Genomic DNA, 27,678 nt, shown 5'->3' with positions numbered 1-27,678 from the left:
CGTGTGTATGTATGTGTGTGTGTGTGCCATCAGCATCGTCATCATCAAAATTGCATCTATAATTCTAGAAGCTAGAATATCATAAAAACAGTGTAAAGCAAGCAGCAGAATTAGAATTGCATCTAAAAAGCTTGAGGAAATAACATTTTTGCTTGGTACTAAAAGGACAATAAGTTCAATGCCAGTCAAACATCTTTGGAAAAAACATTCCATGTGACACTGACTTTTTCTTTTAGCTTTTCAACCACTTCAAATGAGTTTGACAAAGATGAGGAAAAGAACTGGGTGTCATCTGTACTAGGATGACATCTCACACAAATGTTTGGATGACCCCATTCAATAGGTTTGTGTGTTAAAAAATATGGGGATAAAATAGAAATCGTTGTGCTATGCAGGACCCCATAACACAAAAAATGCTATGCCAATAAATTAAGTAGTAGTCCTATGGAACCTCTTTCCTGAATTGGCCTTCTAGGCAGCAGTGGAACCACCACAATATTTCTGGTTCTCACCTTGGCTAGCCTATTCAGCAGGATATCATGGATGATATTGAAAGCTACTGAGAGTGCTAGAAGAATCAATGGGGTCAGATCCTTCTATCTTTCTCCTTGCATAGTCTATCCATCAGAATGAGCACAGAATTTATACAGGTAAAAGTAAAGGAACACAGTCAGGAATGTTGTTATGGTAATGACAGGTGTCCAAGGTGTCCCCAGTCTCTTAGTGGCACAGAGTCACTGCTACCACCAGTAGTACTGCCTTTAACATTCCACTGATTTTTCTGTCTTAAAATCTAATGGGAGCTCTTAGAAATGCTGCTCTTGATTCTTTTTCTCAGTCACACAAGAGTATGCTAAAAATGTCACCTCGATGGTGTTTAGCAAATAAGGGGATATGTAAATGCTAATAATAAATGCTAATAATAATGCAAAAGAACCTAGAAATTGGTCATGTTTTCTTAGGGAGATCTATAACAGTATATGATGATGATGAATTAACATCCAGTGGGAAGAAAACAAATAGTTAGCTGTTATTAAAATAGAAAAGTTAGCATCTCTTAACTATGAAATGGGCATAGTATGTTAGATTCATAAAACAATGGTTTTAATTTACCTTGAAATGGTAAAGTATACCATTTTGTTATTATACTAATGATAAAACAAAATCACATTTTTATAGAAATGTCAGTTGCAATATAGTTTATTAGTATTAGAATAGTTAACAATGAACAAATGTTTACATTGTATTAACAAAGAATATAATGTAAACTAAAAAACCGGAAAATAGCATGACAGTGTTTTGCTTTATTTTAAGTTACATGTCTTTATAAACTACTTACACCTACAGAGTTTTAAAGGTTTGACACAGTATATGTCAAGCTATGAAAATAGCCTGCTAAATATATGACCAAAAGGCATGAGCATGATCCAGCCAAAGAAAAGCACTACTAGGTCTACCTGGTACCTATGAAAGAAAAAAGAATGCATGGAAAATGTAGGTTGTGCTAACAGGATTTTGTATTTAGTTTTCAGTGGCCTGTTGAATTTTATGTATATAGTCCTGAAGATGTGTAGGTTGCAATCCTGTATGCATTCATCCTGAAGTAAATTCCTCTGAACTTAACAGGAATTATTTTTATTTATTTTACACACTACTGATCTTGTACAAACCGCTGAAAACTTTTTGAATGATAGTTTAGTCCTGGTTCATAAAGGACAACTCTTTGCTAGTCTGTTATCATCCATACATGCTAACTCCAAATGTCCTTTAAATCCTTGTATACTGGACTGTTTGACTTTTGTGACTGCCCATGAGTTATCACGACTCTTCATCATTTAGGCCAGGCATGTCCAAAGTCCGGCCCGGGGGCCAATTGTGGCCCATTTTCAAATTTCGAGCGGCCCGCAGCCTCTTCTCCCCGCCGGCTCAACCTGTCACTCATCCCCGCTGGCCGGCATTTTTCCCTTCACCGCACAGCGGTTCCCACAGCTGTCCTCTGCTGCCTCCTGCTCCCTCAAGGCTGGTGGTTATATTTCACCAGAAGATGGCAGTAGACCTGAGTCAGCACTCTCATCGCATGACCCTTGTGACACAAGGCTTGTGTGCCCATTTCTAAAATGGCGACTGTACCTAAAAAAAGGAAAGTTGACAGCGAGGGCCGCCACTTCCAGGACAAGTGGAAATTGGAGTATTTTTTCACTGAAATACGAAACAACTGTGTCTGCCTAATTTGCCAAGAGACTGTGACTGTTTTCAAGGAATTCACTATCAAGAGGCACTACCAGACGAAACATGCTAACTACAACAAGCTAACTGGGAACGAACGCGGTGAAAAATTGAAGGAACTGGAAGCTGCTTTAACGGCACAGCAGCGCTTTTTCACAAGAGCCTGTGAGTCAAATGAAAATGCCATACAAGGTTGCAACGCTGATTGCCATGCACTGCAAACCTTTTACTGAGGGTGAATTTATTAAAGACTGCGTGATGAAAATGGTGGAGAAAATTTGTCCGGAGAAGAAGCAAGAGTTTGCCAATGTTTGCCTGGCTCGTAACACTGTGGTACAGAGAATTGAAGACGTTTCATCTGATATTAAGAGACAGAGGAAAAAGGAGTAGAGTTTGACTTTTTTTCGTTAGCCTGCGACGAAAGCACGGATGCATCTGACACTGCTCAGTTATTGATTTTTTTGAGAGGAGTGGACAATGACATGAACGTGAGTGAAGAGCTACTTGACCTCCAGAGCCTTAAGGACCAAGCAAGAGGAACAGATTTGTTTCTGTTTGTTCCGCCGTAGATGACATGAAACTACCATGGAATAAAGTCACTGGGATTATTACGGATGGCGCACCTGCCATGGCTGGCGAGCGAAGTGGATTATCAACCCTAGTCTGTAACAAAGTCAGCGAAGAAGGAGGCAAAGCTATAAAACTCCACTGTATTATTCACCAATAAGTTCTCTGTGCCAAACATCTGAAATATGATCATGTTATGAAACCGGTGATGAATTATATTCGCTCCAAAGCCCTGTGCCACCACCAGTTTCAACAGTTTTTACTCGACATCCAGGCTGAATATGGAGATGTTGTGTATCACAACAAGGTAAGATGGTTCAGTCGGGGGTCTGCACTGCAGCGCTTCTACTCTCTTAGGGAGGAAATCGGACAATTCTTGGCAAAAAATGGACAACCGATGCCAGAGCTATCTGATCCTGTTTGACTGGCTGATTTTGGATTTTTAGTTGACATAACACGACATCTGAACGTGCTGAACACGAGCCTTCAGGGGCAAAATGCAGTGGTAAGCCAACCGTATTCACATATCAAAGCCTTTGGGACCAAGCTGCTACTTTTCCAAAGGTACCTGTCACAAACGCAGCCCAATACCACACATTTCCCATCGCTGCAGGAAATAATGACCAGTTTTCCACAGAACAATATGAGTGCACAAATAAGGAGGTATGGAGCAGACATCTCATCTCTGGCTGAGGAGTTTCAACAGCGCTTTCGGGATTTTGCAGCTATTGAAAAGGAGATCATGCTTTTTTCAGCTCCTTTCTCTGTGGACCCTGATGACGCTCCAGACCACCTGCAGCTGGAGCTCATCGAGCTGCAGTGTGACGCCGAGTGTCGCAGTCGGCACCAACAGCTCCTTCTTGTCAACTTTTACTGCCAGCTGGATAAAGACAGGTTCCAAGAGATTCGAACATTTGCTAAGAAAATGCTGAGCTTGTTTGGTTCAACATACTTGTGTGAGAAGACATCCTCGGTTATGAACATTAACAAGAACCGCGTGAGGATGAGACTAAGTGACTTTCACCTGCGTGACATCTTGCACATCAAAACCACTGTTTTTGAGCCAGACCTGGCCTATATAATGCAGTCGAGATCTCAGTATTAGTGAGTGCAGTGCACATTAGTGCAGTTATTTGTTTAGTCTTTCATAAAATAGTTCATTTGCATTTAATGTTAATGGTTCAAAGAATGTCAGGCTGAATGGTCGGCCCCCACACATTTTCACCTCACCAAATCTGGCCCTCCTTGCAAAAAGTTTGGACACCCCTGATTTAGGCCTATTGCCTTGTACGATTTCTGAAAAGTGACCTTGTATTCTTAAAAAGGATACACGTGAAGGAAGAAGCACAAATGGCTCCCACTATCAAAATACTTGCATTTACTGGTCACACCTTGAAACAAGAGGGCAGAATCTTGCTGTGACTTCATTTGCCACAAAAGCCTTCAGAAAGTCTCAGCCTAAGACTTATGTCAAAAATTTCCACAAACTTCATAGTTCATGAAGTGGTAAAGCAGAACCATACACAAAACAACTAGATGTCTCTGTCATAATTTCTGCAAAATCTGTTCTAAGATCTAGTGAGTCTATTCGGTTTGGGTCTCAGTCTGGTGCTTCTCAGTATGTGTCTATGTGCTGTGAAAGTTTGAGTGGCAGATGGGCACTGGGCTTCCAATTGTTCCCTTTCATAGATTTCATTTCCAAACTACTATTGCTCTGTTATTGGTTCCCACACAGAGACACTTCAGCTATAGATCAGAGATTCTTCTGATGAATGCTTCGCATTTATAGTTTCAACACAATTATATGTTGCAACACATATTTAAAATTTGAAAATAAAAAGAATGAATCAAAACTGATATCTTGTTTAATGAAAATGCTTATTTTCATTTTTGCTATTAAAAGAATGCCAAAGGAGGATTTATTGGAACTGCAATAGGACACCTTTTATAGCTTCCATGTATGCAAGCACGTTTCTTGCCTGGGAACCTGTGCCTTTTTCATACAAGTTGATCAAAGAACTTCCCTTGTACATGAATCACTACCCTGTACATGAACCACCTATTCTCCTGAAATTTTGCAGTTTTCTAGGCCACTGGTGATTTTCAGAGCAATGACCCTCAAAAGACATGGGAGGTTAATGATATACTCTTTTGAACACTCTCAAAATGTTAAGTCTGCTCATTATTTTATTGCTGTAAAGTTTGACAGGTCTTGATCCCCACCAAATGTATAACTATCTTGCAATTTTCTTCCACTCCTGTCAAGAAATTAAAATATTATCAGCATGAATGCAGAGAGGGGAGAAATAACACAATCCCTTCTGCAACTCTTTTTCTGACATTGGCACATCTAACTCCTTCCTAAGCAGCGATTACACCTACAAATATCATTCAATCTGACCAAGAAGGGAAACTTACAAGCATTTTTGTAAAAATAACAAAAAGTACAACTAATTTTTACTTCCTAGGATTGTCAGTGGGAAGCATCAAACCTGGTTCAGAAAGCCACCTAGAACCCATGGGTTGTTGTACAGTTGTGGGTGGTTTGTTAATGACAGCAATGATCTGGCCTTAATAGGTATGGCCATCACAATAAAACAAGGCAACTGATTGCCTCAGCCTGAATATTCAAAACTTCTGCTGGCAAAGGGAATCACAACCCACCATGGCTTAAATAAGTCTTTGGCGGACTGTGATCATGGGAACCAGGCCAATGAGGAAACTGCCTAGAGAAAAGCTTTCTCTTAACCCAATGACAGAGTTATTCTGAGGATAAATGAATCCCATTTGGACTGCATGGAGGAAGAGCATGCTGTACCAGTGAATAGCAATTATTTTGGGGGTGAGTATGATATAAATAAAGGACTGCAGGTGGCGCAGTGGTTTAAACCGCTGTGCTGCTGGGCTGGTAGATCGAAAGGTCGCCAGTTCGAATGTGCACAACGGGGTGAATTCCCGTTGCTCCGTCCCAGTTCCTGCCAACCTTGTAGTTCGAAAGCATGCAAAAAATGCAAGTAGATAAAAAGGTACCACTTCGGTGGGCAGGTAACAGCATTCCATGCACTTCGGTGTTTAGTCATGCTGGCCACACAACCACTGAGATAGACAAACGCTGGCTCCCTCGGCTAGGAAACGGAGATGAGCACCACCCCCTAGAGTCAGGCATGACTGGACGTAATGTCAAAGGGAAACCTTTACCTTTACCTTTATGATATAAACAAACCTGTATACATGCATATTCTGATTTAAGTCCAATAAGGTTCTATAGGTCTTGATTCCTGGAAGTATATTTGTTTCCTGGAGGGATTTCTGCTTTAGTAGCATGTTCTGTTTGGCAGGCCAATGATTCCATGGCCTGGTGCAGTACACATGGAGCTTGAACCCCAAAACTCTACAGTCACAGTCTGAGATCTTATAGTGTTCATTTGTTCAGTCAGATGTTTAAAAAATTCACAGAAAAAGTTTACTCAGTCAGTCTGTCAGTAAAGGAATACAATTAAAACTGGCACTATCATATTGCCCTTAGTACAGATCTGTGATACTACCATGTTTGTGTGAAATTCTGTTTACTATACCTAAAAAGAATATTATAGAATTGGAAAAAGTGAACAAAATGGGCAACTGAAATGTGGGATAGGACTAACTGTGAGTAAAGGTTTCCCTGGGCCTATTTAGCTTATAAAATGGGTGAGTGAGGGCAGACAAAATCATAGCTACAGAATTACACATGTACAAAATCATATGTACAAGGTATACAGAATTATACATTTGTGTACATAATTATTCAAGTTGTACAAAATTATGCATAGTGTAGAGAACGTGGATAGGGGGAAATGTTTCTCTTTCTCACATGGTCCTAGAACTTTGTATCATTCCATGAAGTTGATTGGTTGGAAATACAGAACAGATATAAAGAAAAATACTACTTCTTCACACTGCATAAGTTTAAAAATTCATTTCATCAACAGGATAACTTTAAATGAGAATGAGACAGAAGGTCAATCTAACAATGGGTATCAGTCAAAGTAGTTACATGTTGCTTTCCGTGTCAGTCACAGCATACCTCTATTCACCAAGTGCTGGGTATCATGAACAGAAAGGTGCTATGTCCTACTTGGGGGTTTTCTACAGACAGCTGGTGGCCACAGTGTGAATCAAATGCTGGATTGGCTGGCCTATTCGTCTGTGACAACATAGTTCTTATATTCTTACCCTATATGCTTCCTGACTAATGATTATGGCACTTCTCTGCAAGTACGCAGAACCACCATATTACCATACGAAATATATCAGAAGGAATAGTAAACCCATCAGAAAGCTAAGAAAGCCAAAAGAGACAGAAATGATCTGAGTAGGATCTTTTTAACTTCAGCAAGCAAATTATTGCATTAAGACCTTACCCTGTAACGAAAAATAACATCAGAATCTGGCAATTTGATACCAAGGCCTATCCTACTTTTGTCACTCCTAACTTCTTTATCTTCCATTATTTCTACATCAAAATAACTCAACAAAAAAAACAAAAATATTTTAATTTCATTAACTGCGAAGAACCTGCCTGGACATATGTTACTTCCAAAGCCAAAAGGCATTAAAAAATATTTCAGCTTCCTTCCCTGCTTGTAGAAGGATGTTCTCCTCTTGCCATCTTCTACATAACGGTCAAATTTATAATTCTGAAAGAAAAACAACATGGAAATGAATATTGTAGCTATAAGGAGAACAAAATGGATCTAAGAATCAGTTGCTTTCAGAAGCCAGGACTACATCTGTGTCTTAAGAATTATGAAAAGGTAATGGGGACATTTATTGCAAAACTTAACTTAGATTGTGTATCTTACTTTGCAAACAAATCTTCTTGCTGAATTATATTTTCCCAGCATCTTAGACCCAATTCCCCAGGTTTTCCCCCCCAGATCACATTCAACACAGTTGGTTTCTCACAGGATTTGTGTCTACTGATGTTGAGTTCCATGTGCATATGCAGCAGATAACATACCATGTCATGTTCAATCTCTTCTCCAATGTAATCCTATGCATATTTATGCAAAAGTAAGTTGATTAGCTTTAATGAAAGTAAGTGTGATGTAGCGATTAAAGAATTGAAGTAGGACTGAAGATCCAGGCTGGAGTCCCTACATGGGTGACTTTACGCCACTCACTGACTTTGAACCTAATCAACCATGCAGGGTTGTTGTAAAGATAGAAAAAAGACAAAGGTAATGTAATTGCCTTGGGCTCCTTGGAGGAAAAGGCAAGGTATAAATAATTGTAGCCCATACATTTTAGATTACTTCACTCCATACACTGTAATCAAATGATTGAACAAAAGGCTATATGCGATCCTTTCTAAATCTATAAAACTTCTCCACTAATTATACTTTGTGTGCTTTATCCAAACATGACTGACAGCTTCTACATCTTCAGTGAACGAGGGTATAACCTTATGTATGTTTAGACAGACAGAAGGCCTACAATTCTCAACATGCCCCTGCCAGCCATACCAGCTGGGGCATCATGGGGTTGTAGACCTATCTGTCTAAACATGCATAGGATTGTGCATTCAATACTTATTCACTGAGGCCCTAATGTGTATGCAAAGAAAGCAGGGGCAAAATCATACTTAGGGACTATCAGAACAGGAAGGTGTATGTGGACTTCTGCAGATCCTTATTGCCATTTGTCAGCTTGTGTGAAAATGAAGCGGTACAGAAATGGTCTTAAAAATAGCTGTTCATACTGAAAACTTCAATGCATTATAGTTTAAATAGCACCCTTCCTGAACCTTGTGTCTTGCAGATATACTGGACTACAGCTTCCATCATTTCCAACCAGCAATTGCCAGGTTGACTGGAAATGATAGAAGTTGCAGTCTAATACATCTGGAATGTACAAGGTTGAAGCCGGCTGTTGCATTCAAGTCCTAACCTCCATTTGTCCTGTTTTCAGGAAACTTATTGGACACAAGTCACAGTCTATAGTTCTACAGTCCAAATTCTGAAAGTGCTTAAACACAAAGAGTAATACAAACTGCAGGGATTCTACAAATTATATTTGCAAAGCCCAATTAACATTAGCAAAAATGACAATATGCTCCATAGACACAAGGTGGTTTACCAGAATTATATTTGCCTATTTTTTAATATAAACAAGGTATAATCATTCAGACGTTGTGGAAATCCAGACATTTTCCTTCAAGGAACAGTTGCTGTCGTGGGGAAAACCTTAATTCCCATGGCAATACATACAGTATTTCTAATACTTGAAAAATGCAGTTTACCTTCTGTTTGCCTGTAGTTGTATGAGCTGCATGGGCTTATATTCATGCATGCATGCAACACACGCGCACACACACACACACAACTAATTTAGCCCTTAAGAAACCATTTTTAAAAAATGATGTACCACTGGTGAAGGGAAAAATGAAGCAAAACTACCTGCTTTACTCATAGGAGTGTACCTGCTCTTATAGGAATTTTTATTTCTTCCCTCCTTGCCTCTGTGCTCTTGCTCTCCTTTACCACTGAGCCCCTTCTACCTTCTTTGTCTAAGTTTCACCTTCCTACTTTCTGAACTTGACAATGTTCCACAGAAGCTTCAATTCTCCAGCCCAATCAGTCCTGTGGGATGGGAGGACTGGACAGAGTACTATTCATTAGGGATACGTGGGAGAATTCAGAACATGCTGTATATGCATGACAACAACTGGAAACTATCCTGGACACTCTAAGCACTATACCACAGTGGTTTGGCCCCTGTGTGAACAGTCTGATGTATTAAGTGGACCACCAGTCTGATCCAGCATGTCTCTTATGTTCTTAAATTATGCACTCAACTGTCAAGCTTTAGTCCCACTCTGATACCTATTGGCTGTAGGAAATGGAGGAAACGGAGGACATTGGTCTGAGACTAGCCTGAGACAAATCAATTGTATGAAGACAGGCAGCTTCTGCAGAGCCTTTTCTTCAGAGCCTGAGTCTGGAAAGGGAGAATTATATCTGGATTAAAAAGGGTAGAACGCTTCCATACTGGGCACTGCTCTGTAAGTGTTGAATCTGTCCTCATTCCAGGATTAATAGTGGCCATTGCATTCATTCATAGTTGGCTGTATCTGTTCTGTACAACTTTTAGGTTAATGTGTCTAATAAATCTGATAAGGAATCTTGAGAATAGATGGATATCATGGCAAGCTACCTGGCTTCAATAAAGAGGCCATTAAAACAAAGAAGAAATGCGTTTTCACTTTTTGCCATCTTTGTCTTCATGATGAGGATGTGATTTCAGTGTTTTTATTGCACCGTGTATTATTTTAATCATACTTGTTCATTACCCTGCTATCCATAGGGAAGAAGCACAGTTTTAAAATGGCTTGGTGACATATATCTATGGATGTATCAACTTTTTCACATATGATATATCTGCACCTTTATACACCAGTGTAGATGAACTGGATAGTTTCAACCCAGACAAGGTTTCCAGATATTTGCACAAGTGTTTAAAAGATGCAGATACAGCATTCCCATCTCACATGCATAAACCACCAGTTTAACACTGATGCACTCACAGTAATCATGATTGCCACATAAAGTGCACATTAAGTGAACATGCCAATAGTAGTTAATTCCCAAAAGCTGGTATGAAGCAGAATGTTGGGATGCTGGAACTATCTGCGATCTCTCTTCTTATTAAAAGATGTGTTCTGTTTTTTTCTCATAATGCCTAAATATAACCATGCATGATATTTTGCACTATTGTTTGAAGCCAAAAAATCAAGATGTTGAAACTGGCTTTGTATAATAGAAACATAGAAACAAAGCGAGTCAGAAGGGGCCTCTGGTCTGACCCCCAGCTCCAGCCGGCTCCACTCATGACATGCCCACCATGTGCATGTCCAGCCTGTCCTTGAACATCCTCACCGATGGGGCCTCAACCACCTCCCTGGAAGCCCATTCCACACTCTCGGGGTCCTAACTGCCAGGAAGTGCTTCCTAGCATCTAAATGGAAGAATGTCTGTGCTCCAATGAAAGGATCCAACTGTAGGTAAGCAAATTTTGGCATCAGCAGATGTGAGAGTGACGTCCTTATAAGTGTTGTTGAGACCACCAAGTGTTATGAATTGGTGCAGAAGTGCTGCTTTCATATGCCATACATGATGTGGTTGCAGATCAAGCCTTGAAGTCTCACGGGGCTACATTATGGGCTGATATGATCATACAGTATTCTGTTCCTAAAACATCTTATCTGCCTCTTCCTTAGTTCAAACTGGTTTTTTTTAAGCCTTGCAGTTGTGAGCTTATTGAGGCCAGGTTATCAAAGAATCCCTTTTCTCACATAGGCCTTCCTACTCATCTTTGATACCCAGCCTCAGACTACCCATCTATCCTGCCTCAGACTACGTGTCTACTGAGATTAGACAGGTGGCTAGTGGAAAGAACTTCTTCATAGTGCTGTTCAAAATGTGAAACTTGGTTTTTATAAGTGTTCACCTAGTGCTGCCACATACCACTATAGGCCTTTAGATACCATGAAAATCCTTTTTGAGTTTTAGCTAGTTCTGATTTTATCCTTGCAGTTTTGTTGTTGCTTTGGAGGGTTTTTTTTAACTGTATTGTATTTATTGATTGTTGTAAGTTGTGTTGGGGCATTTACCCTCAAAGGCTGCTTTAGTCTGATGTAATGCACTCTATGTAGGGATACCCTGGAATAGTGTCCAGAAGCTTCAACTGGTGCAAATTATTAGGCTGCTAACCAGTGCATGGTTCTAGGATCATATTACACTTGTACTGAGAGATCACAGCTCATTGCCAATTGCTTTCTTGACTCAAATTCTAGGTGTAGTTGTTGCTTTTAATCTTTAAAACCCTTAACAGATTAAGATCTGACTATGTAAGGGACCATCTGTCCTACTATGAACCTGACTGGGTATTAAGATTTTAAGCAGGGACCCTTTTGTGGGCACAGTTATGTACAGTCGTCTATTTGTTAGGCATGCACGAAATGACTTTTTTTGTGTATGTTTTCTCCAAAGTATAAAATGTGCTCTCAAGGAGCTCCTCTTAAAGGGGGTATGAAGATCCAGATTTTCAATTTAGCCTTCTAAAATACATAGTTTTAATATTTTACTGTTTTAATGCTCTTACTTGTATGGCTTTAATATTTTATTCTTTCAATGACTGTACACAACTTCAATGGTTTTTTAGCAGATAAGATGCTATATAAATATTAATCATATATCAATTAATTAAATAAATACCGTATGGGAGTAGAAGGAGCAGTATACATGGCCAGATGTGGGCAGACATGGTATGGTAAGCACAGAACAGAAGTTGCAGTGATGTGTTATATGGTTATTTGGAGCTATTCTGGATGGAATGGGGTTAACATACCAGTCACCTGCATACAATTACATCTGCTTAATGTCTATGTATTTACAGGATTCTTCTACAACCTGGTGCTCTCCAGATGTCTTGGATGTACTGCTCATCTGGCTGGGGCAGATCTAGTGGGAAGTTGTAGTCCAATACATCTGGAAGGCATCAGATTAGGGATGGCTACTATACAGTGTATGCAGTGAGAAGGAAAACTGTCCCCATCACTTCATCGTTTCGATGGGAACCCAATGCAACTTATTTTAACTTGTAAACCATCCAGAAAGTGCTACGGGTTACGGGGCAGTATACAAATGTAACAAACAAACAAACAACCATTTAAACCCACTGACATACATGAGAGAGATAATATAGCTTATCTCCTACTAGCCTGTTGATAATTTAGGGTGCCCTAGTTTAGTTACCATTTCTGTCAGTGGTGAGTTATGCCACAGAGTGAGGCAGGTGGGTAGTGTTGGCTATGGCATGCATAATCGTGGAAAGTCCCTATGGACTTTTGCCTGGTTCCAACTTTCTTATCTTGTAGGCGTTTGGCAAAAAAACAGTGAAATATTTGAAATATATCGACTTCTTAAGAATAACTTTTAATTGTGTTTTTAATCTGCCACAGTTTTTTCTCGTATGCTTTATAATTATGGTTTTATTTGACTTTGAGGTTGACAGCTTTGTAAACCTCTTAGAATTATCTGGACACATGACAATTTAGCAATGCATTAAGTGAGCATGAGGGTAGCCAAATGAGGGAAGCAGAGTGCTTTATCTCTTATGTCATTTTCTAAAAATACTAAAATAATGATTTTCCAATGAAAGAGAGTGGGACCCAGCAAACACCTCCCATGGACAGAAGGGCTCCTTCCTTCATTAGGAGGCACATGATCCATCACAGATTCTCCACTGGCTGCAAAGGAGATGATCTTCACCAATTCTCCCTCTCCTGTATATTCCACTTCCCAAAATCTACTCCTGAGAGTTATAGAACCTCCTGGAACAGTGAAGGAGGTGGCTTTGGGAGCGCCAGAGAGAAGAAGGATCAGTAAAGCTTGTCTTGCCTCCCTGCCCTTTGCAATTGGAAGCATCTCAGGGAATTTCACTTGGGGGTGTTCCTACCAGCAGATTAAAACATTGGATCCAGTCCAGTATTAGCATGATTTTCTGGAACTGTCTGTGGTTCAAAACAAGCTGAAACACAGAGTATATGCATTATCAAGAAATTACACACATATGTATATATGGGCATATGCAAAGCCATGTCAGTGATTTTATGACTCTCTTTCTTAGAAATGTTTTTTTTTCCTCTGTGGTTTCAGCCCCCTCCCCAACCAGCAACAAAATATATCACTAAAATCTAGGGAACACGCCAATTCAATTTGCATGCAGGTGCTGAACTTCTGGAGCAGTATTAAGGCTGAGCAACCTGGATTAATTTTCAACCTTTGATATTCATTAACTTTTGCTTCAGAAAGGAGTGGTTGGGGGAGCAATACAAGAAGATGACACAATTACCCTTAAAACTTCACTGCAGAGCAACAGCTTTACAATCTTGAGTTCACAACGCCATACTAATTGGCCACAAAAGGGCCAATTCCTATAAAGGGAGGTGAAAAAGCATACGGTTGGAGAAGACACCGCTATTAGAGGGGCTTTAGAGAGTCAATGAAGCTTTGGGGGCACTTAGCTAAATGACCCACATTATTTGCTCTTTAAACCACCTTCTATTATTCAGCCTTCTTTGGGCAACCAATGATCCACTGCCAAACAAAGCCCACATTTTGCTTCAAGTTTATGGTAGTCAATGCACAATTGTCAGTTCTTCTCAAAGGGGGTAGCAGTCAGCCTCATCACCATATTTCTCTCTTTAGCCCATGAAGCCATTGACCTGTAGGCACCTTGAAATAATCTGAAAGTCAGAGTATTTGTTCCACAAGAAGGAACACCCCCCCCCCCACCACTACACACACACACACTGGAAAAAAAATTCTATACATTGCAGAGTGCCTGGACACTGAAAAGCGCCTGAAGTGGTATGTGTAATACCAGCTGAATGTTTACCTTAGGATCTTCATAAACCTCGGGGTCCATGTGCACCGTTGCAGGAAAAAGTGCTATCCAGTCTCCTTTTCGCAAACTGATTTCCAGATTCCCTTCCAGCTTGAGCATGAAATCTTTCTTGATGCTGCGAACACTCAGGGAAGATGAGCACAGTCGTAAACTCTCATTTACAGCACTTTCTGAATTTAAATAAAGAGCAGAGGGGGAAGGAGAAGAAAATAAGGACCCTAAAGCATAAAAAATATGGAAGTTGACTGAAAGTGATAAACTGCTACAGCTGCCAGAAATCTACAGGTTTACTGGAGGAAGCTAACAAAGGAAACTGGATTGGGGTGCTCAAAAGAGGAAATAAACTTTCTTGGAGGGCTAGAAGACACTTTGCTATTCTCAGCTTTTAAATGTAATTCTTACTGATGGATTCAATTAATTTTCTTAAGCTCTAGGCACTGCAGTGTTTTGGGTGGAAGAACCATTATTTGGGCATCATATTGAAAAACAGCACAATCAAAAGGGAAGGATGCTTTTATGCATTTTACACACTTTGCTAGGATTGCAATGAAATGCCAGTAATAACATTGACACTCTGTCCAACCTGCTTTTCAAGACACTGGTGCCTGCCTTCCGTTGTGCATTACAAATCCATCCACTCAAATAACTGTGCAGCCTATTGCAAGGTAAGGGTATTAAGAACCAAGCAACCCTTTGCTATATCATCCTATCATAATTTCTACTGTTGGCTGAGCAAATTCAAATTATGTGTGGTGCTTTGATGAGTTAATGGGGGGGAAACCCATACACTGTGTCATATTTTGACACAAATCCCAAACCTTTTTCAGAAGCCCACCATAACTTGGAAGGCTCTAGAAGGCAAATGTCCCTGCTCTCCCAGTGGCCTTCACCTCTTGCTCTTAGCATGACAGATTTTATGGCCAATTTCCGGCAATTTATCCTGGCAGTATGAGGGGGAATTCCATTGGGAATAATATGCATAATTTGCATAAATCATTCTGATAGCATGCATACCAGCATGTAGCTCCTGTCTGGGGCTGCATCTCTCATTTTGTAATCAAAACTGACTATTTTTCCACCAGCATGACTGGGCACTGTAATAGGTGGCATGACTTCTTTGAGTCATCACTGTGAAAATGTAGCCTAAAAATGAAATGCGATACACAAAACCCCAAACCAGAACTTCCTTCTCATGGAAGAACAAAGAGATGGTGGCTTTCATGTTTTTGGAATATATAACAGATCTCCTGCTAGTGAGCTGTGCAGCTCTGTGGCCCTCCCATCAAACCCAAAGAGAGGTAGCTACAAACCCAGTGCAGAAACCTCCGAACAAGATAATAACAAATGTTCTTTCACTAAAAATTAAATCTGTTGCTGCATGCATAGCAAATAAAGTGGCCTTGGATGCTTTCTCGCAGGAGTTCTTTCCTTAAGCGTGCATTTGTCTAAAGAGATGAGGCTGCGGTCAGCTCTGTGTGGCCAGTGCTGTGATTCAATGTGACGTATAGTGAGGCTGTGCATATTCTTTTGGACTGCCTTCGTTACTATAATCAGGAAGAGTCAAATCGGCTTGTTGGTGACGAAGCCAGAAAAAACTCTGGTTCCAGAACATGGCCTCTACTGTGGATAGCCACAAGGCACCTGACACGATAGATTTCAACTGGCAGCATTCTGGCAACAAAAAATTTTATGAAATACAAAGGAATGGTCCAGAATCCACTCTTGTAGGCTGTCTCTAGCCTAGGCAAGATGAAGCTGATAACACACCATTTTAGCCTGCCGTGTGGAAATGGTAGCTGACATATGTAACACCACGGTGCACTGAAGGGACCAAATGGGTGCGTGTGCGTTGGGAGGGGAGAGTGAAGAAAATGCAGCAACAGCAAGAAAAATGGTTGGGGACATACTGCGGCCAAAATAGCAGGTTTCCATGGAACTGCACGAGTCACACAGTCACATCAGATTGGCTAATATTTTCCTTGGAAGCATGGCAGTCTCCTGCCCACTGTGGTATTGCAGTGACAACTGGGCAAGCATATCTCATGAGGGAGTTAATCACAATAATGGAGCTCAAAGTGTGGCTTAGTGGTTAGATCATAAATGACAAATCTGTTTTACCCTCCTGCACCAGTTATGTGGGGGGAGCTGAGCTTAGCTCTTGCTCTGAGCAATCAGCAGATAATCCTTAGATGACAAAAGTAATGAGTCACATTATGATCAGCAAAGGAGGATGGGACTTGTATGGGTCTGTGGCAGTCTACCATTAAAATAAACAAGCAGAAAAGACCCTCATTCCTGCCCAATAGTCTCTGCAGAAATGCTGGAATTCTGTGCTGAGAAGACTGACAACTGGATGATAAAACTGCTGTCCGTGCTTGCTGTTGTCATAGTTCAGTAGACACAAGCCAGTGTTCCTGTCAGACCAGCTGGGTAGCTTGGGAGGCCTTCCATTCTGCACCATGAGGTACAGTAAATTATCCAGCACGGTAAAGCAACATCTGTTTCTGTGCTAGTGCCGAACAAACAAGGCAATTTAAAGCATACCAAGGGATAACCAAGCAGCAAATGAACATGACCCTCATTTTTCCTCCCTTTCCCCCCACCACACACAAGTAGCTGAAATTTTACAGAATAAAGAGGGGTTGTCAGAAAAGTTGACACATTTTCTATGCACACAGAGACAGCAGACTTCCCATAGTATTGTTATTTTTAGAATAATCCCACACCTCTTTTCTCTTACATACTCTACTTTCAATTCACCCTAGATCTTTTTTTAAAAGTCGAAGCCGTTTCAATATACTTATAAATATTCAGTCCTTAAACCTAATTTGCTATACTTAGTTCACATGCCTTCAAGCATTTGTCTTCCAATTTCCACTGAATAAATGCGTACTAATGAGAAATAGAGCAAGCTGCTGAGGCAAAGCTGGGCGACTTGAGCCTGGCCTGCCACCAGCTTGTGATAGGCAGGCAAATTGAGTTAAAATGAAAAGTCTTGTCAGCTGAAATACAACACGGTAGCCAAACAGCAAGCTGTCAATCATCCAGCCAAAACAAGGGACTGCAGGTAATAAAAGGTCATTGTGAATCATTAGTGCATTTGGCTTTCATAAGCAAGTTAATTTTAATTAAACATGATCCCGATCTGTAACTGTTTAATAAGAAAACTTACTGCACTTAATGAATTGTTAATTTTATACTAAGCATTTAGCACGAAATAGGACCTTATATGGATCAAGAGGACATGAAAGAAAAATAGTGGCTGAATATGCAAATATCTGGGATATCTTTTGATCTAGCCAAGCTTATGTGACTATATAAATAAGCACCTGGTTCACCTGATCGAAAAAGCCCACTGTGGCTTATTTAAGCCATGGTGGACTGAGACACAAGCTGGGTGGCTTTTGAATACTGTTGTTTGCTACGATGGACAAAGCTCAGAAATGTGGGCTATTTCAAGGTCAAACAACCAATTCCCTGTGCTGGCTTATGTAACCCTAATTCAGTACCACAAATATAGCTGAATATAGTTTTTAAAGACCGAAGTACTAAAAGTTGTGAATCAAGATGAAAAAATGTCAGGTTTGGTTTCTCTCACCTGTGGATTTTTAGTAAGCTATTTCCATTTCAAATATGAAGAAATTTGTGAAATCTGGTAAATTATTATAAATAACTGCTGAACTGAAATTCTCATCCATCGCTAGAATTTGAAGTAATATTTTCTTAGTGTTGGTATTTTCAATTCTGTGATAAACCTGGCTTCCATCAGCTCCTTACTAACATTGAGCCAGCACCCAAAAAAGATTTGTGTTTTGCTTCAATAATGTATATTCTCCATCCTAAGATATAATCTTGCATTTCATAAGACATTTAAAAGTACCTAGTCAATACATGAACATTGTACTTTTGGACTACTGGATCCTGCAGTTCAATGACCATTGTTATCCACAGATTTTTAAGAATATGGAGGGACAGAATGAGTCTTGGCTAGACAAGGAACTTGCATAGTTGTAACCATCTGAGTGGGATGGTATAAATTAGTGTCCTGCAACAGTAGGGGTTGAACCCAATGTCCTTATAGCCCATTCTATTCTATGATTCTATGAAACAGGAAAATGTATCACTTTCCCCTGTTATAACATGGAAAACTGGAATTAGGAAAGCTTATTTTTGAATCTTTGGATGAAATCTTTTAAGGTGTATACAGAAAGTCCTGAGAAATAGAAACACTGATTTAGACTGCTGTATATCACTTTGTAACAAGCCTTTTCTGCATTGAACGTACACCAGGTTGGAGAATGCTAGAACAGGCAACAGACAACAGATAGAGTCAAATTGGTATAAGGCAGTTTCTTATGTTCATATGTCTTCTGCAAAGCAGAATCCTCTTTTCAAGGCAAAAATGGGCATGACTTTAAATTCATCTCTAGCAAAATGTTTTTTTTTTATTTTTTTTTTTTAAAAAGTAAGGATGTGCAATATGGATTAGAAAAAGGGTAAAGGAGGGCTTTTAAGATCCAGGTGGGGCTCTCTGTACCTACTCTAGAGTGAAAAAGAAATAAAAACAGAACTCTATAGATTTATGTAATGTCAGTTTAGGCTTGTCCTCCAAAAATCAACCCCTATTATGATTTATGGACTCTTCAGATAAACTATATTGGAATTATATGTTTGAAACATCACATGTGCTTTGTTATATTCTTTTAGTGAAATATATTTGTTTGATTCCAAATGTTTTTGAATATGAAGTGAGCACATGACAAACTCTGATGACATTGGTTAGAAATGCAATAAGCAGTAAGAGCAGATCAGTCAAAGATACAAATCATGTAACTGAAGAAGAGTTTTCTATAGTCTGGTCTCCTAGTTACCCTCACACATTTACTATCTTCATCTCTTAAGAACAAAAATGCACCAGTCTCACTTTATCCTAATTAGGCTCACTCTTTGGAGTAGCATAGATAAAATCAGGACTCTTAGGGTTCTGCCTGCTCTTTTCAATTAACAGGGGACGCTGAAATTATGTACCACACCTCAGAATTTTCTGTTCCCATCAGAATTTTCTGTTTAGCTGCAACCTTGCAATTTTCTCAGAAACAACATAAATGTTGTAATGCAAAATAATTTGGGGTGGCCTGATCTTGGATGAGAAATTAAGACCCATTAGTTTTACAGAAGATCTAATCCTGAAGTGAAATTAAAACTGCTACAACTATATTATTGATATGAATCAACACATCTGTCTAAATGTTCAGACACTCCTTGGAAGTTTGGCAATGTCACTCTTGAGTGCCTACATTTAAAAATTTACCACATACCACGGCTTTACTGCCTTTACCAGAAGGTTTACTGTATACCAAGAATAGCAAAGGTACAGTCCACCCAAGGACAGAGATGATGAAGGATGAGACATTTGGATCACAGTCATTCATAAAGTCACCATAAGTCAGAGACAATTTTATGTCATGTAATAAGAGCTACAACAGAGACGATGGTAGCTATAGGTCAGTATCTTTCCCCACTCTGCTATAGATCTATAAACATGTGTGCAAAGCAATTAACTTCTTTTTATAAAATGTGTATCAGCTCTTGGTAACAGGAGCTCTCAAGCATACAAAGCAGCCAGTGGGAACATGAAAGTTTTGTACCTCTGCCATGATGCTGAACAGGGTCATATACCTGCAGCCAATGTGTTATCAGCATCAGGCCACCACTATGAACACATCTTTGCTCCACAGAGATGGGAACTCGGTATTACTTCCTATCCCTGTAGGGTAAACCTATGGACATTGAAATAGCCCATATCTTCTAACAACAGTCTATAATATGTCCCTGACATTAATTTCTGGACCAAAGTACGACAGAATATTCAATTTAGCACCAGATTTTCAAAAGTGATAGAGTGAAAAAACCAGGAAATGACAGACTAGTTAGCTTAGCATCTTTTCAGGGTAAATTAGTTGAAAGCACTGCTAAAAGGACGGCATACAAATATCTTAAATAAATAAATAAAATTAGTAAGCGTACAGAAGGACAAGCCCTGCTGATAGGCTTCTAGAAAGGTAAGTCCTGTATCAATTATCTTTTAGAGTTCTTTGAGAGGGTCAATACACACATAAACAGAGATGAATGAGTTCACAGTCATTGTTTACTTGAGCTTCCAAAATACGTTTTATGAAGTCCCTTACCAATGACTGCTGAAAATACTTAGCAGTCATAGAATGTGAAGTGCTCTTATGAATCAGTAATTGGATAAAGAACAGAAACAAAAAATAAGAAATTGTTCATAAGTGAACTGGAATTAGCAGTGTGCAGTGATGTGGGCAAGTTTGCTGATGATATTAAATTATTTAGGTGGTTAAAACAAAAAGAGATTGCAAGGCGCTCCCAATGATCTCTCCAAACTGGAAGAATGGGTATCAAAATGTGGTTGTATGAATGCAAGATGTAAAGTGATGCACAGTGGGGAAAACTCCCAAATTCAAGTATAAACTGATGTGATTAGAACTAGCAGTGATTGACCAAGAAAGAAATCTTGGCATTGTGGTGGACAGCTTGATGAAAATAATCCTGTGTATGGGTGCTATGAAAAAGGCAAATCAATTTTAGGCATGATTATGAAGGAAATCAGAATAAGACAGACAATATTATTTCTCCCTTATAAAAATCTATGGCATGACCACACCTAAAATGCTATGTTTTGGTTATGGTGACCACACCTATGAGCAGCTGGTTGGTCAGTGTGTTACCAGAATGCTGGACTAGATTGACTTTTGGTTCCATTTTCTTATAAACATAAGTAGAGCCATACTGGATCAGACTAAGGTTCCACTTTAGCTTTCATCTGAACACGCACTGGCCAACCAGTTCCCTGTGTGCAAAGCACTTGTATGTCATCCTTCCACTCATGGTCCCAGCAACTGGTACAGTTGCAGTATATTTCCTCTGAAACCGGAGATAGTACAGGGTCATCATGATTAATAATCACTGATAGATATCCTACGTTTGTTTAATCAACTTTTAAAGCCACCCAACATGGTGGCCAACACTACTTCTTATGGAAGTGAATTTAATTATGCATTGTCTGAAGTGCTTCCTCTTATCTGTCCTGCACTTTTCACCAACCAACTTTGTGGGTATTATGAGAGAGGAATAAAAATGTCTCCTTCTGTACTCTCTCACTTCATGCATATTTTTGCATACCGCTATCATACCTATTCTTTTTTTCCAGGATTCCTAGCATGGCTTTGATCACCAGCTCTAAAGTTTTCATAATAAGATTAAAACAAAACTAAGAACAACATAAGATTAAAACCAGAGGCAAAGAACTGTTGCTTTCACCCCATATGCATTCTGAGATGATAATTTCTGTGGGAGATCTGTATGGCAAAGCATTGTAGGTATTTCAGTTGGCTCTTATTTCTAACTAATAAAGGGTTTGTTGCTGTTTTTACAAATCAGGAATATAGACAATGCAGGAAAGCTACGAAACAGAAACATTTTCCAAGAAGTGGGATGCCAGCCAGTTTCTTAATACTCCAAATACACCATTTTTTTGTAAATAACTATTTTGACTTGAAAATATTAACTTCTGTTTCTGCTTAGCTAGTGAGCAGCCAACTTGTAGTTAAATTGGAACACACACTTTCTTTTACACCTTCAAAGGCATTTAAAAAAGCAATTGTTGTAAAATGTAATTATATTTGGAACGTAAATTCAATGTTCCAAATACTTCCTTTCAATTTGCAAAAAGGTCTGGCTTTGCAATATAGCACGGAAGTCTTTGTAATGCATTACCACTTCAGCAGATGTTAAGAATCAAACTTAATATGCATAAACTTTTTGGTAAATAACAGCAAAGCACTGATTCAGCCTTTCCATACCTTGCCTAGTTAATTACCTGGGCTTTTTATGTTTACATGCAGCGAGTGTATCTCCAGCTATAAACTACATAATTTATAATTGATGTAAATGGTTGTTATTATGTCAATTAAGCAGCTGTGTTCTCCACCTTCTCACTAAATAGAATGAGTGATAAACTGAGTTTACAGGGAGATACCTACTTTTCTTCAGGAGGGATAAAATAAATTACCTAGGTAGACCAGGTTGTCCAATTGTTCTCTAGTGAGGCATACGCTGTATCCAGGCCCCATCTTTTGACCTGTTGACTGCAGCAAATGGTCAATTTCGTCACGCACCACTTCAAGAGCTTCTGGGTGCCGCAGAAGATAATACATGGCCCAGAATGTAGCTGGAATCGTGTTTGCCACAGAGGCCCACATGAAGGCAAAATGATGTGCTGGGAGAAAATAAGTGAAAAGGAAGATTAATAGCATTTATTACACTGATTAGATTTGCAGTGTGCTAATTAAAAGATGTTAGGACACAGACCCAGCCAAGGATCAGTGAATGCTAATGAGGACCAATAGGCTTCTGAAGTCTAATTTTCTGCTTAATGAGAATAGTTTGAAATGTAATTTCAGGGTGGGGGTGGGGGCGAAATAAAGGGAGGAAATGCTGCTCAGTTATAATCTCGCTCATTATCACCATTAAATATCTTGTTTTACCACCTCAGCCAAAAAAGAGAGGGAGCGAGAGAAAATCAATTATCATACAGGGTTGTTTCAGAGTAAAACATTTTATCATTAGCCAATTAGAAAAAACATTAAAAATGTTCAAGGTCGCCATTTTGCCATTTTATTTCAAAGGTCTCTAGTAAATTATCTGATTCTAGACAAGCAAGCACTGAAAAAGTTTGCTACCGGCTTTGTCATACTCTCCAAGCTGCTTGTACATCTCGAACAGATCCATTCTGTTTTGGACCACTTCAGAAACTTCCAAGCATTTTGACATTTTTTTAGGATAAAAAAAATCAATGAGTTCTTTCCGGATCCTTTTGGTTGATCCCAAAAATGCAATTGGTACTTTTAAAGCCAATAAGGGAAACTTGGCATCAAACTTAATAAATTTGTCTCCAATTACATCAACAGCATTGCAACTATCTGGATCACTTCCATAAAGTGTTCTAAAACTGGCTTCAAATATTAAGGTAAAGCAAAACTTGTGCAATTTTTCCATTTTCCAATCTGTTGCTTGTGAAAACCTCTCCTTAAGTAGATCCTGGAGGGTTTTCATCATCTTGTCCGAGAGAGTATCCAGTGGTTTGCCAAGAAGGTACTGATACATCCTGTGCAGGTGCTCATTTAGCTCTGGGAATTTCTCATTCACAGTGGGTGGAAAGTCAAATGCCTTCGATCCTGCTTGATCTGAAAATTCAAATTCCAGATGCTTGTTGCTCCTGATTATAGAACCAAACTGCAGGGGATTCATTAGGAATGTAATATATTTTCCTAATGGAGAAAAAGAAAATATTGAAAATTAGTAGGGCAATTTAAGTTAACCTTTCTTTTCTTATTGTTCTACTCTACCTTGAGAGAGCAATGTAGTAATAAGAGAATATATATTATCTTCCATGTGCGAGGCATTTTCAATGCTGAAATATTGAGATGTGAGATATAGCCAATATGACTAAACTGGAATGATTCTGTTCTAATGGAGATTGATTTATTATGAAACATTGGATATGGACTGCACTGAACAAAATCAACCGCTATCGAAAGAAAATAATTTGGATTTAAGTTTTTAAAATATCTTAAAATACTATTTGATATATTTTTAAAAAATATGTAACTCATTAAAAAGAAATTATTATGTACATGTATCAATTTGCTATAAACTTTAAAGTAGGAAGAAGGTTAGGTTCACATGAAGTCAGCTTTACAACATTTGAAGATACATTTTCATGAAGGGTATTCTTATTGAAATACATAATTATTTTTTTCTAGTCATCAAGAAAATGGTTTTACCATTATCTTTTTAGGTACTGATAATAATAGGTAATTTACATATTATTATACACTACAAATTTCCTGCAGAATCCTTCCATTAACTGGCTTTTTATTTCATTTCTGTTGCTCTGCAAGTAGCATTTTTGTTCTTGCTAACAAGTCATAAACAGTCATTGCAGGATTCTTTAATCAGTTTCTTAAGCGTGCAATCAAATGAGGTTGCCCATAATCTTCTGGGATATTTTATGCAGGGTGGCAGAAGTACAGAGGCAAATATCCTCTCTCCCTGCAAATCATGTAGGTTGCTGATTTTGGCTGTTTAGCTGTGCCAATCTGGAGGGCAACTATCATTCCTTCTTCCTGCAATTCCTCCCTACACTCTCTGATCACTTCTATGATCTCAGAGGCACAGTTGGCTGTGAGGATTGTGGGCTTCAAAAGTGGATCCCTAGCTTTAAGTTCCCTGTAAGCTGCCTTGTATCAAACTGTATTGTATAAAATCATATCCAGCTGGAATGAATTCTAGAACATCTCCCATGTTTTCTTAACTAACAACCTAGTCCTGTATTCCACACCCTACTGCCTTCATGGGACTTAATGAGTTTGGTTAGGATTACAGACACAAAGGCATTCCCACAGGCAGCTCTTTGATCACTTTGTGAAGAGAATGCTGGATTAGGTGGTTCCTCGGTCTGATCCATCATAGATCTTGTGTTAATCCTGTGTGTTTACCTATTTTGTCCAATGTTAATGTACTATCCAATGAAAATAACCGTGCATAACATTTTAATCAATAGCAGCATCACCATCATGCCTCATAGGCAGTATACTAGGAAATGTTGGTTCACTACAACTGGTGGATGCTCTTAACTGATTCTACTCATAGGCACAGCCTTGGAAGCAATCCATGCATTCAGATTCAAAAGAGGAAGAACTGCATGTTTGACTGTTCTTCTGCATAAAAACCAAAGGCATTTTCTCAGATATGGTAGCTTTCCACATAAGCCTTCAGCCGTATAAGAATTTAACCATGGTAGCCATCTTTAAAATGGTGTCTTAAGAGACCATGTTATTAAGAGAACTTCCAAGTGACCATGGAAGCCACTTTTAAAATTATGTCTTAAGAAAACTGTTCTATGTGCCTTTGTAGAATTTACAGGCAGGCTGGGCCGGCGGCAGCACATACAGTGCCAGTCATCAAATGGTTCTTTGATGACAGCTGATGGGCTTGTGCCCAATGGAAATTAGTTACCTTATCACAAATGTTTACTAACCCTTATACTTATTATTATCAAGACTGTTTAGGTATTTAAGAAGCTCAAATATAAGATCTGAATATAATGTAGCATGGAAACACATATACACAAATAAATAAATAAATAAATGGACTGATGGGGTGGGATACATGTCAAATAAATACATGTCAAATAAGTAAATAAAGTTAAACTGAATTAATAAGATTTCAATCATGCATGGGATGGCCACTTACGAATGACAAAAATATCCAACACTAAGAATAAAAGAAGATGCTCGTTTGCATAAATGTGCATGTGCTTACATATGTCTAAATGCAAAGTTAGAGATAATTATTCTAATTTAACTAGTAATACTTTTCATTTCACCATAATGCAGAAGACTGTGAACAGCTGACCTGTGTGCCTGCCTGTTCAATCTGCTGCCTAATACTAACTGTTGATAGGCAACCAATCTGTGGACTCTACTGAGATGGTTGAGGCAGGTGGGATCTTTACTTACTCTGGAATAACCTTTTTCACAACCTAAACATGCCACCACTATACACACTGGACAACCAGGAAGGCTGAAGTGGCAACCCCTGGCTTGAATGAAGTTGCTGATGAGCAGAGCACTGGTTTACCTTAAATGCATTCCAGGTTTTGTAATTATTTCAATCATAAGGTTGTAGAGTAAATCCAACCACTGACATTAGGAAATTTGTTGCTTCCTAGGTAGGGTGGGTGACTCTTTGAAAAACAATAATAATAGTGCCCAAAGGTTCCTTTCATAAGTTGAATAAATTTCTTTAATAGAAGAAGCCTTCCTGTGATTAAAATTCTTCCACTGGAGAGAATCGATGGATTCAACACAATATTATTATTTAGGTGGGCTAAGAGGATGGATAGGTGGCTTGCCTGTGTTCACTTTGTCAAACTTGCTCCATTCTCCCATTCAGAATATGAAACAATCCTATTCATTCCTAAGGAGTGTAGTAAACCCTATTTTAACAGAACCATTAAAAAGATTTATATAGAATTTCAGACTTCAGCAATCCTCACAAAGTTTACTGTGAAGGAAAATGTCCTCTCTTGTCCACTATCCTTCCATTACTTCCCTCATTATCTCTAATTTAAAATCAAATTAAGATTTCCTTCAGCCATAGTGATACAATTCAGGTTTTACATAGAGGAAAGGAGAAAGTATAAGTCCAGGATTTCAAGGGTTTATATCGGATGTCAAAGGTAATCTTGTTGCAATTTTATGATCATGTTGTTGTCCCTTTCCTTGTGAGCTGCCCAGAAAACCTTTGTAGCATACAAATACAATCAATCACTAAATCAATAAATGTATATTCAACCTGGGCATTTTTAAGAAAAATGTTTTATTAGTAGATGCACTGAAAGCCCATTAAGTGTGCTTATAGCAAGCATAGTGATGCAGTAAGATTTATTCTGATTCGTACTGTAAAAGTTTGCATTACTTTTCTGTTGTACAAAACTATTTGGATTGGTAGCTCCACCTTTTCAAAGATCTGCCCAGTGCATCTGCACCCAAAGATAATAAATCACATCTCCAGTTTGTAGAGAGGTAGTAAGTACGAGTTGTTTACAAAGTTCAGCCCCAAACTGCTGAGAGATTCGATTGTTCTCATCCCTCCCCCACCTGCCTCAACCTGGCCACAAATCACACTTAAACAATGAAATCATCTTGAGCATCACTTTTTACTAGAAGCATCAAAGTTGTGACCAAAAGATTGAAAATAGCACACAGTTGTGCTGTATTTCACAAGCTGATTTTGAATGCTATTAACCTGGAGATGTCAGCTAGCTTCCCAACTTTGAGTACTTAGGGTAAACAATTTAAGGTTTCTTTAAAAATTAATTAATATTAATTTAAACCATCTGTTCACCATCTGCTATATTTGAATGAAAGATATGAGCTGCTTTATGATCTCCATTTCAACATTTTGCAAAACAATTCCAAATTCTTATATATTTAAATATCAACATAATTTCAAGTCATTCTTTAAGCATTCATTTTACTGTTGCTCCTGCTCCAAATACGTTTGTGTGAAATAAGATCCTATATGACTATAATATAAGCCTAAACTGCACTCCCCTGGGAATCAGTTGGATTTGTTTCCGATAAGGTCTGTTTAGGACTAAGCTCTCAGTGTCTTTATTCACACGAGTACCATGCAAACCCATTCAAATATAGGGCTTTCTGCAATACATTCCTGACAAGTGAGAGATCAACGCCACTATTTGTCAGAGAAGTTTCAGCTACAGCATGCCAAAAAGTGAACCTCATTTGGCAAGGCAACACCATGACTGAGATGGAAGAAATAAAAGGG

General features: G+C 38.9%; 1 protein-coding gene across 1 annotated transcript in view; it reads right to left on the bottom strand.

Moving 5' to 3' along the window:
• Positions 1 to 5,897: 5,897 nt before the first annotated feature.
• The window catches only part of LOC123020571 (cytochrome P450 7B1), a 113,016-nt gene continuing 91,235 nt past the window's right edge, over positions 5,898 to 27,678 (bottom strand). The window contains exons 3-6 of the mRNA XM_044424456.1: positions 23,004 to 23,591; positions 22,334 to 22,540; positions 14,233 to 14,411; positions 5,898 to 7,469 (exon numbers count right to left, since the gene is read on the bottom strand). Coding sequence (XP_044280391.1) covers positions 7,182 to 7,469; positions 14,233 to 14,411; positions 22,334 to 22,540; positions 23,004 to 23,591 — 1,262 coding nt within the window. The 3' untranslated portion in view covers positions 5,898 to 7,181. The remainder of the gene's footprint in view (positions 7,470 to 14,232; positions 14,412 to 22,333; positions 22,541 to 23,003; positions 23,592 to 27,678) is intronic.

The sequence above is a fragment of the Varanus komodoensis genome, unplaced genomic scaffold (assembly GCF_004798865.1).
Source record: "Varanus komodoensis strain SLA01 unplaced genomic scaffold, ASM479886v1 scaffold14_1, whole genome shotgun sequence".
NCBI lineage: Eukaryota > Metazoa > Chordata > Lepidosauria > Squamata > Varanidae > Varanus > Varanus komodoensis.
Note: the sequence above shows the minus strand (reverse complement) of the source record. Positions and strands in the feature narration are given on the sequence as shown.